This window comes from Cucurbita moschata, unplaced genomic scaffold, assembly GCF_002738365.1.
Source record: "Cucurbita moschata cultivar Rifu unplaced genomic scaffold, Cmos_1.0 Cmo_Scf00001, whole genome shotgun sequence".
NCBI lineage: Eukaryota > Viridiplantae > Streptophyta > Magnoliopsida > Cucurbitales > Cucurbitaceae > Cucurbita > Cucurbita moschata.
In genome coordinates this window covers 6,662,095-6,671,958 of record NW_019268517.1, presented here as the reverse complement: position 1 = coordinate 6,671,958, position 9,864 = coordinate 6,662,095, and the positions used below count along the sequence as shown (strand labels likewise).

Genomic DNA, 9,864 nt, shown 5'->3' with positions numbered 1-9,864 from the left:
AAAAATAAAAAAAAAAAAAAAAAAAAAATCAATAACCCACCAAAATTAAATAAAGGAAAGGAAAGTTGAACATTTACTTGATATACAATACAACAAGGAAGAGTCACACACACAGACACCCACACCTCTCCCACCATTTCACCTTCCTTTGCCTTTCTTTTTTTTTTGTTTTTGTTTTTTTTCTCTCTTTTTTCTACACCCATTTGTGAGATTCTTGCACTGCTCCTTTCTCTTCCACTGGATTGTACAGATTCCCAATTAATAACCCTTTTAATCTCTTCACTTTTGATTGATTTTGGGCTTTTTCTGCTTTGATTTTGCTCTTCTTCTTCTTCTTCTCCTGTTTTCATTCATCTTTGTTGGGGTTTTTCATACTTTTTTAGGCAAAACTCTTCTGGGTCTTTGAGCTATTGCTTGTTTCTGCAAATTCCCCTTTCTGGGTTCTTTGCAGAAAAGGGTTTTGTGCCCTGTAGCCTTGCGTTCATATTAAAGCTTGAAGAACAAACCAATCATTTTTGTGTAATTTTTGTGAATATTTTTGTTTTTTACCCAATTTTTCTTCTGTAATTTGCTTTATCTTGTGGAGAAATTTGTAAAAGGAAGAGAAGGGGATGGGCAAGCAAGGGCCTTGCTATCACTGTGGAGTTACAAGTGAGTTCTTGTTTCTCCAGTTTTGGTTTTCCTTTTTGCCCTGCTCTCTTTGTAAACAAGGGTTTGAAACTTGATTCTAATTATATTGTTTGTCCATTAGACGGTTTTGAAAATTGTTTTTACGTGATGTTTATATGTAATTTGGTTATGAAATGATCTTAATCATGAATAAGAACATAAGAAACTCCTTGAATCAGTTATGAAATTCATTAGAATTGTTTCTGATTTTGATATCTAAAACAGCTCCAATCTTAGAAACCCAGTGAGATTTGATGATTTTCCCCTCTCCAAAGAGTTTATAATGGATGTCTTTTCTCCTGCCCTTCCCTTCCCTTGATACTCATTTGCTCCTTCTAAACTCTGTCATAGCTGCAAGTTCTTAGTAATTCGAAGATCATATTGAGTCAATTTCAATCCCCAATGAACCTAAAGATGAAGTTTAGCGTTATGTTATGTTTGAATTAATTTCTGAGTTACATCAAAGAAAACTATGTTTTAATGAATCCCACATTGTATCTCCTTGTAATGCTGGTATGTTGGGTTCTGAATTACTTTTAAGCTATCCCTCTTGATTCATGATCAAATAAACTTCAATTTTAAGTATTAACTTGAAAACATGAATGGACTTCTATGCCTTTGTATCACTGGTTGGCTATCAAGTTGTTAAATATGCACACCCACCCTCCTGGATTGCAGCATTGATTGATATCTATGGCTGTTCTTGTGAATGTTTGAACACATTGATTGATATCTTACTTAATCAAGTTGCTGCAAGAGCTTGTTTCGATTTTATAGTTGCTGGTTTTTATCAGGCCTGCTTGACTTTTCGAGGTTAGAGAGTGAAATGGCATGAAGAAGACAATAAGGACTGATTGGTGTGAGATGCTTCTTTGATCATGTTGTTATTGACTATCGAAATATGTACACGAGGTCATTGACTCGGACATGAATGACAAGTTCTGATTCTGTCTATTCCAATTAGAGTTTCAGTCAAGCGTTGCGTCATCTTCATTAGAGTTATTAGCTTTCGGGTTCTTCGTCCTTCATTTCTATAACCAAGCCTTCCAAGTTTAGTTTCAGTAACTCAATTGAGCTGTGATTTATTTGAGAGGGGTTTGAATTATGTCATTGTAATGGCCACAAGCCATTTCCATTGTTTGAGAGCTGCACGTCGGCCGTTCTAGCTGACATAGAACTTATTAGTGATTGGGTATCTGTAACTGTCTCCTCGAGTTTAGTTTGTATCGATGTTGCCTTTGTTGCATTAGTTATTTCTTTAATAATAGATCCTAAAAGAACAAAATTGAAACAGGCACACCACTCTGGCGCAATGGGCCTCCCGATAAGCCAGTATTGTGCAACGCATGTGGATCTCGATGGAGGACGAAGGGAAGTCTTGCAAACTATACCCCTCTTCATGCTCGAGCAGATCCTGATGAGTACGATGATAAAAGGCTCTCTAGGTTGAAGAACTCGTCCGTGTATAAGAACAAAGAAGTGAAACTGCTTAAAAGAAAGCACTATCAAGATCATGGAGTTGTGGTTGGGGTTATCCCTGATCATGCTCAGAGCTTCCACAAGGCAGTGGATGAAGATACAAGTAATCGATCAAGTTCTGGATCAGCCATATCGAATTCCGAGAGCTGTGCACAATTCGGTGGCGCCGATGGAAGTGATCTGACAGGTTGGTCCGCTATACAATTGATATATGAAAATTAAAATTTGTTCATGCACAACTAGTTTGTGGGTTTGCTGAAGTTAGAATAGAACTGCACGAAAGATCAAATGGCGTACTTGTGTATTCGATGATCGTGAATAAGTCTAGTAATCTTACGATCATGAGCATAGCTTAATGATTTAGGTATCGAGTTCGTTTTTTGAAGTTGGAAGTTCAAATTCTCGCCCCAATTGGACGTATATGTGAGCAGTGTTTGTATGTCAGCTTTTTGGATCTTATGCTTGCCTTTCTTACGAATACAACTACTTCGTCGACGAACTAACCTAGCATTGTCGTATGTATGGGATATCTCAGCTGTAGTTTATTTCTATCTTTTCGCCAGGTCCCTCACAGTCGACAGCTTGGGAGTCAATGGTGCCTTCGAGAAAGAGGACCTGTGTTGATCGTCCGAAGTCTACTGCAGTCGAGAAACTCACTAAAGATCTATACACCATTTTACGTGAACAGAAGTCGTATTTCTCTGGATCTTCTGAGGAGGATTTGCTTTTCGAGAGTGAAACTCCAATGGTCTCTGTAGAGATAGGTCATGGGAGCATTCTCATGAGGCATCCAAGTTCCATTGCTCGAGAAGAGGAGTCGGAAGCAAGCTCAATCTCAATTGATCATAAACATTTCTCTGTAAACGAGGCTTATTCAGAGTCGTCCATCGTTCCTTCTACTCTTGGAATCGGGAGAAAGCACTCTAACGGACAGGCGTTCTTGCAGGAGCAAATCAAAAAGTAAGCTTAGGACCAAACTGAATTCAAATATTTTCAAGTATGTAGCTATGAGCACAAGAACTAATATTTTTCGTGTTTGTAATATCAGGGACAGGCCTCAATCGGAGAAAGTGCAAGCGCTTGGGAATCATAACTCGCCTCTCTGTAATATCGATCTAACTGTAAGTTGCTTTCTTATGGTTTTATCTCGACGTTTGATCGAAAGACAAGTGGCCGAATATATATCTTTTTAATGTGAAATTGGAAAGTTATTCTGAATTATGGTCGAAATGATCATTGAAGAATCCCTTGTTTATTATGAAATATATGCATGGATAACGAACCTTAATATTTGGTACATGCATATTTTTAGAGGGGCGGAGAGGCTATGTGATGTAGTTTCGGAAGGTGGTCATGTTCGATGCCCTCCTTGTGGGCGTCGGTGACTCGGCCATTTTGTAGTTATGATATCGGTTTGGTTTTGTTGGATTGGAGCCCCTTTTTGTAGGTTGCTTGTGGGACTCCCTTTTGTTCAACTTGTTTTTTGTATGCCCTTGTACATTCTTTCAACTTTCTCAATTAAAACTCCCTTTCTCACGCGCACCCTCACCCTCACCCTCACCCTCACCCGCACGCTCACGCTCACACGCACGCGCACGCACACGCACACGCACACGCACACGCACACGCACACTCACACTCACACTCACACTCACACGCACACGCACACGCACACGCACACGCACACGCACACTCACACTCACACTCACACTCACACTCACACTCACACTCACACTCACACTGCACACGCACTCTGCACACGCACACGCACACGCACACGCACACGCACACGCACACGCACACGCACACGCACACACACACTGCACACTCACACTCACACTCACACTGCACACGCACACGCACATGACACGCACACGCACACGTACACGCAGATATATATATATTTTTTGGTACATGTATTTGTTGAAATATGGAGCATCTCCATTGTCATAATTCCGCTCCATGTCTGATATAGGTCATTCTAAACTTCAGAGAGTTTACGAAGCAATTGACGTGTGAAGATCAACGAGAATTAATGAAGTATTTGCCTTCTGTTGATACTGAAGAGCTTCCAGACAGGTTAATCTTTATACATACTTTTAGGATCTTCCTCCTTGTTGATCAGGAAAAATACTATATCCATGTGAGCACTCATATTGTGGTTATACCCGATATATTCATAATGCAGCTTGAATAGCATGTTTGAAAGCCCCCAATTCAAGGAGAATTTGAATTCATTTAAGCAGCTGCTCACTGAAGGAGTCTTCGATTTCTCCTTTCCGGGTGCTAAACGAGAAGACTGCAAGACGTTGAGTCGACTTGTGTTGTGGGATTTGTCTAAATCAAAATGGGTGGAACAATACGATCGACTTAAGGTACGATCTTATCTTATGGGGAATCATGGTGAGCTTGTGATTGACAACTTTTTTATGGGCTGCAGAAATGTTCTACTAGCTTTGTGGATGACAAGAGATTGCTTGATGGTCAAAACAAAAAGTTTTCAGGTTGGTGAATATCTTGCATTTAGTATACGCACGTGTGTGCTTCTGATAGCGGAATAGAGTCTTGCATCTTTTCTACATCTCTCGAGAATCGTTAGCGTAACTAAGCTACATCTTTATCTTCAGAAACAAGGATTACAATGACGAGTCCGAGAAGGGTGACGACGAAGACTAGCGTAGAAAGCAAGGAACTCGTTGACGACAGTTTTTGCTTTAGTCCAAGAAGTTTATTTGCTTTGCCATCTGATGGAAGTTCCTTCACATTGGAATCTCTACATTTTGATGAGGATAGTTTTGACCAGGATCTCTTGCTCGATGTGAGGTCGAACAGCTCGTTCCCACAAGCGGAACTCCTGAGTTTTGGTGGTGAACAAGCAAGCAATAGTAGTAGTTCGATAAATCTACGACTTATGCATCGTTGAATACTAAAGTTTTATAACTTAAAAAAGCGTATTTCTTTTCTTGCTTGATGAAGCTGGAAATGAGAACCGTCTCGATATGGGTTATGGTTGATTTCTCGTCTTTACCCTCGAATCACCCTTATAAACTTGCATCTATAAGGGGCGATTTGGGTAGTTTTTTTTTTTTCGTTCTTTTGTAAATGCTATTGTTGAATGTAATATGACTGTAATAGATGGCTCCCTTCGAAGAATTTATAAGGTTTAGATTTACGTACATAGGTCGAAGAAGTTATAAGGTTTAGATTTACGTACACGGGCCGTAAGTATTTACATTTCTTTTTAGCATAAGTTGCACCATTTTTCGATAACAATGACAACTTGTTCCTTTTTACTTTTAATTTTTTAAACAAATTATAATTCATTATTTTCATGATATTAAATTTAGAATAAAAAAAATGATAAATCCATTTAATGAATTATATTTTGTTTCTTAAATTTTAGCAATAAGCCCGTCTAGCTCAGTTGGTAGAGCGCAAGGCTCTTAACCTTGTGGTCGTGGGTTCGAACCCCACGGTGGGCGATCTCATTTTGTTTATTTTCAAATCGTTTTTATTTATACAAGTTTAATAAAAACAAAAAAGCTCTATAAATAGTGTCTTTAAGTTTGCAAACTAAATAAAAGAAATGATATGAGAGAGTTGAGAGTAAATAAATTAAATAATGCACAAATAAAAACATGTGACATTCTTTCGTATCGACTAATGGTCGAGCACGTATTTGCTCTTTCTTAAAAAAATATTTTGGAAAAATATGTGACTGACAGTCTTCCATGTCAACTAACAATCCCTCTTTGTCGTGACCCTTGCACGTATTTGCTCTTTCTTGAAAAATATTTTGGATACGAGTATTGAAAATACTCGATTCAATACTCATTAAGTAACTCTAATGAGGAATCACTATGAGGAGAGTAAGATTCGGATTACCTTTTTTATTGAATATCTCGAAGAAGATTTGGATTAGCTTTTTTTATTGGATATCTCGAGGCGTTTGAGATTCGAGTCACTCCCTAAGCAAGATCGATCATATCAAGTTTGAATTATTCTAAACATGCAACCTAAACTAAATAGAACGGCAAAGAAACTTAGCATTTGGCTTAAAGAAAAGATAGGAACACTTTGCCCTAATGATAAACAATCATTCTGAGAGAAAGTAAGATTCGAATTAGCTTGTTAATTAAATATCTCAAAAAATAAATAATTGTTTGAGATTCGAATCACTCCTCAAGCAATATGATCATGTCAAGTTTGAATGATTCTAAGCATGCAATCTAAACTACATCGAATTGCAAAGAAACGTAGTCATTACCTAAAGGAAAGCACAAATACTCTTTTTACATGTTCTAAATCCCTTAATTGGTTCTTCTTAACGTGAAATTGATTGCAACCTGAGTTCAACTTAAATAGAACTTCACGTTATCTCATGGTAATTTGAACAACATTCTTCACAACTATCTTCAAGTTCATACTGTATGATTAAGCTGTTTTGGTTCATATCAAACCCTCTCTTGAAGTTAGATATGCATAAACCCAAAAAATCGTTTAAAACTGGTCAATTCTCATACTCATACATACTAGTTGCCACAAGTCAAAATCACAGAACAGTAATGCAATTGCATGCACACGAATAAATAATTATCACAGTCATATTACGAAGAGGTGATACAGTTCTCATGCACACAGACATATAATTTGCCAACAAAGCCATATTATATAATCTAATATATTTCTCATGTACACCGATATTTAATTACTATAATTCCTATGAACACATATATGGAGTTTTACGTACCAATATAATTTTCATGCACACAAATAGAAAACTATCCTAAGTTTCATATGCAAAAAGATTTCATAATATTTCAAAATATCATTTCCAATTATTCTTAAGTATCACAACAAATTATTCACCTGAAAGCACGTGGATTGAGGATATCTTATACCATGAGTATTACAAATTTTTTAATCTCTCTTTATAAATTTATTAATTAAGATAAATATTTTGCAAGATGATTATATAGTGTTTACTAAGTTATGAATTCTTACTTGTGGGGAATTGTTATTTGATTTACGTGGGTGAGAATGACCTTTGTATCAATCAATATGCCTACCATTTTGATGACTTAGCCTAAATATAGAGCTGGAAACATAATTTCATGAGATAGGATTCAGTCTTTCGCATATATGGTAAGTGATGATTTTGAGATTCGAACAATGCTTAACTCAAGATGAACTTAGTTTTATAATTGGATCATTAAAAAAATTGTTTATTAGAGAATTAGTGATACCTGAGGTGTAAAATGTAATTATACATTAAAATAGACTTTTAAACCAATTGTAACTACAAACATCTTATGAATGATCGAATTGCTTGTAATGATTATATCAATCATCTTCTAGTAACAAATCATTTCAACCTCTCTTTAAACCTTTGTAACCAACCGTTCTAAATAGACAATCTCATCGCAATAGCTCATAGAAGGAAGTGGTATTGATCATCTACTACAAAACGGACTCTCTCACTCTTACAAACTCCAAAATGCTTCGAATCATTTTAATCAAGGAGCTAAACTCTTATTGTTCGTAATCTTTTGATATTTAAACCTATGCCCGAGGAAAATATTGAACTATAATTTGTTTAAAAGAATAAAGAAGAAAATATACCAAGACTAGGCAAATCATGGTAGAAGAAATGAAATGCCTACTTGGGGTTTAATAATAGAAGGAACAAGTTTGTGTCATAACTTTAATATTAATTTGTTGAAATTTTTCAAAATGCCCGTCTAGCTCAGTTGGTAGAGCGCAAGGCTCTTAACCTTGTGGTCGTGGGTTCGAACCCCACGGTGGGCGATTTTATTTTGTTTGTTTAACTTTAAGTCAACTAAGTTTTGCATGTGGTACCCATTTAAAGTAAATAAATTAAACAATACATAAGTACAATAAAACATGTGACATTCTCATTCTTTCCCTTTAAGGGTTGATTTCGAATTGAACAATAGGCCCCACTCTCTCGTTGGCTCGAGAGAAACTTAGTTTTATAGGTAGATCATAAACAAATTATTTATTAGCGAAGCCGTGGTACTGATAAGAAATCACTGTAAGGAAAAATAATATTTATATTATTAAATATCTGAGGCAATAATAGAGGCGTGAATAGGATTTTAAGGATGATAAAAGTATTTAAACGTGATTAATTTTTCTAATTATGAAACGTTTTACAAATAAGTAGAAGATGATAATTACTAAAACAAAATAGTTCAAGTCAAAACAATAATCAACTAGAACCTACCATAAATCACCGTAATAATTTTAAAATTAAATAGGAAAGAGTTAGAAAATATGACACTACAGTTTTAAAGTGGTTCAGTCAAACTCAACCTACTCCACTCCCAAAGTGCCTCTTGGGAATTTGAATAAAGAACTTTCTCGACTCTTTCCACTGATCAGAGTCCAACCGCTACATTGCTCTTTTTATGAGTTCAAGAGCAAACTCAATCATTTTCACAGCGCAGGATCAAACTGGTACAAGTATTTGAAACACACCATAACTCTTTAAAAGAGTAGATTTACAATTTGGAGCACTCACAACTATTTCTTCTTAATACAATAAAAATTCCTGATAGAGAAATAAAATTGGAGGCTTAGAGAGTAACCAACAATGGAGGGTGTGAAAGGATTGAAAAATTATAGAGTTGTGTGTTTGAAATATGAGGAAGTTGATGGATTTAAATAGACCTGAAACATGCCAAAAAGTCGGAATTAATATTGAGATTGCATTCAAAGTGAAATGAAAGGTGGAGATTAAAAATAAATAATAAAAAAAATTCAAATTTATTTTTATTATTATTATTTTAATGTAATAATATAAAATAAAAATAATAAAAACTTATGTGAGTACTGTGACAGATTCCAAATTTATTATAAATATAATAATATAATAATAATAAAAACTAATGTGAGTAAGGGTTAAATTTAAATTTATATTATGTATAAATAAATTTATTTAAAAATATAACAACAAGAAAAACTCTAGCTACCCTTCCAAAATTATAAATGTCATACTTTGATTTGTACATCGATTTGATTTAGCTATCACATCATCACGTCGGGTATGTTGTCTTGACTGTAATTTCTTCGATTTAACTCTGATTTCAGTGATTGAGAAGTGGTTAAAATAGTTATTCCCAACCTTATATTTGGACAATTCAAAATACTGAAAATGGTTAATAATTAAGAGTAGGTTTGTTATCGTCAAAACATCAATTAATTAATTAAAATTAATTAATACAAGATTAAAGGTCAAAAAGGCCACATAAGATTGATTATGTGAAATGATTTTAAACATGCAACTTAAACTACTACGTACAATTTCTTATTTTATGACTATAATTAGCCAATACTCATACTTACCATAATTTCATTACGGAAATGTAACCTTAAATAAATAAAAGTCTTTAAAACATTAATAAAATACCATAATTCTAAAATATCACCCACTCAAATTTTGTAACCATAAATGAAGCTTGTTTTTATTAAATATATATTTTGTTTCTTAAACTTTATCAATAAGCCCGTCTAGCTCAGTTGGTAGAGCGCAAGGCTCTTAACCTTGTGGTCGTGGGTTCGAACCCCACGGTGGGCGCTTTTGTTTTCCTTGTTTCAATTTCGCCCAACGTATGAGTTTTTTTTTTTTTTTTTTTTTTTTTTTTTTTTTTTTTTTTTTTTTTTTTTTTTTTTTTTTTTTTTTTTTTTTTTTTT

The 9,864-nt window shown here is 35.0% G+C and overlaps 1 protein-coding gene, 1 long non-coding RNA gene and 3 other non-coding genes across 6 annotated transcripts in view; 4 read left to right on the top strand and 1 right to left on the bottom strand.

The window, feature by feature from the left end:
• The first annotated feature begins 72 nt into the window (after positions 1-72).
• LOC111448812 (GATA transcription factor 26-like) lies at positions 73-5,324 on the top strand. Of its 2 annotated transcripts, none has more exons than XM_023088585.1 (8): positions 73-651; positions 1,964-2,335; positions 2,712-3,108; positions 3,197-3,269; positions 4,124-4,227; positions 4,337-4,523; positions 4,589-4,652; positions 4,776-5,324. In XM_023088585.1, the coding sequence occupies exons 1-8, from the start codon at positions 612-614 to the stop codon at positions 5,069-5,071; spliced, it is 1,533 nt and encodes a 510-aa protein (XP_022944353.1). In that variant the 5' UTR covers positions 73-611; the 3' UTR covers positions 5,072-5,324. The 2 variants fall into 2 exon arrangements, with proteins under 2 accessions (XP_022944353.1, XP_022944347.1); XM_023088579.1 differs by lacking the exon at positions 73-651 and adding an exon at positions 674-1,182.
• Positions 5,325-5,557: 233 nt separating this feature from the next.
• TRNAK-CUU lies at positions 5,558-5,630 on the top strand. The gene has a single exon. It is a non-coding gene; the product is annotated as a tRNA-Lys (tRNA).
• Positions 5,631-6,141: 511 nt separating this feature from the next.
• The window catches only part of LOC111441893, an 11,173-nt gene continuing 7,450 nt past the window's right edge, over positions 6,142-9,864 (bottom strand). The window contains exons 2-3 of the long non-coding RNA XR_002710247.1: positions 6,416-6,449; positions 6,142-6,202 (exon numbers count right to left, since the gene is read on the bottom strand). This is a non-coding gene — a long non-coding RNA (uncharacterized LOC111441893). The remainder of the gene's footprint in view (positions 6,203-6,415; positions 6,450-9,864) is intronic.
• On the top strand, positions 7,884-7,956 carry TRNAK-CUU. Its single transcript has one exon. It is a non-coding gene; the product is annotated as a tRNA-Lys (tRNA).
• On the top strand, positions 9,676-9,748 carry TRNAK-CUU. The gene has a single exon. It is a non-coding gene; the product is annotated as a tRNA-Lys (tRNA).

Excerpts from the sequence above, each read along its gene's own strand:
- LOC111448812 (XM_023088579.1), top strand. The coding sequence starts at position 1,104 with ATGTTTGAATTAATTTCTGAGTTACATCAAAGAAAACTATGTTTTAAT. Across the intron at positions 2,336-2,711 it reads CGATGGAAGTGATCTGACAG|GTCCCTCACAGTCGACAGCT; the intron begins GTTGGTCCGCTA and ends TCTTTTCGCCAG. Across the intron at positions 4,653-4,775 it reads TCAAAACAAAAAGTTTTCAG|AAACAAGGATTACAATGACG; the intron begins GTTGGTGAATAT and ends CTTTATCTTCAG.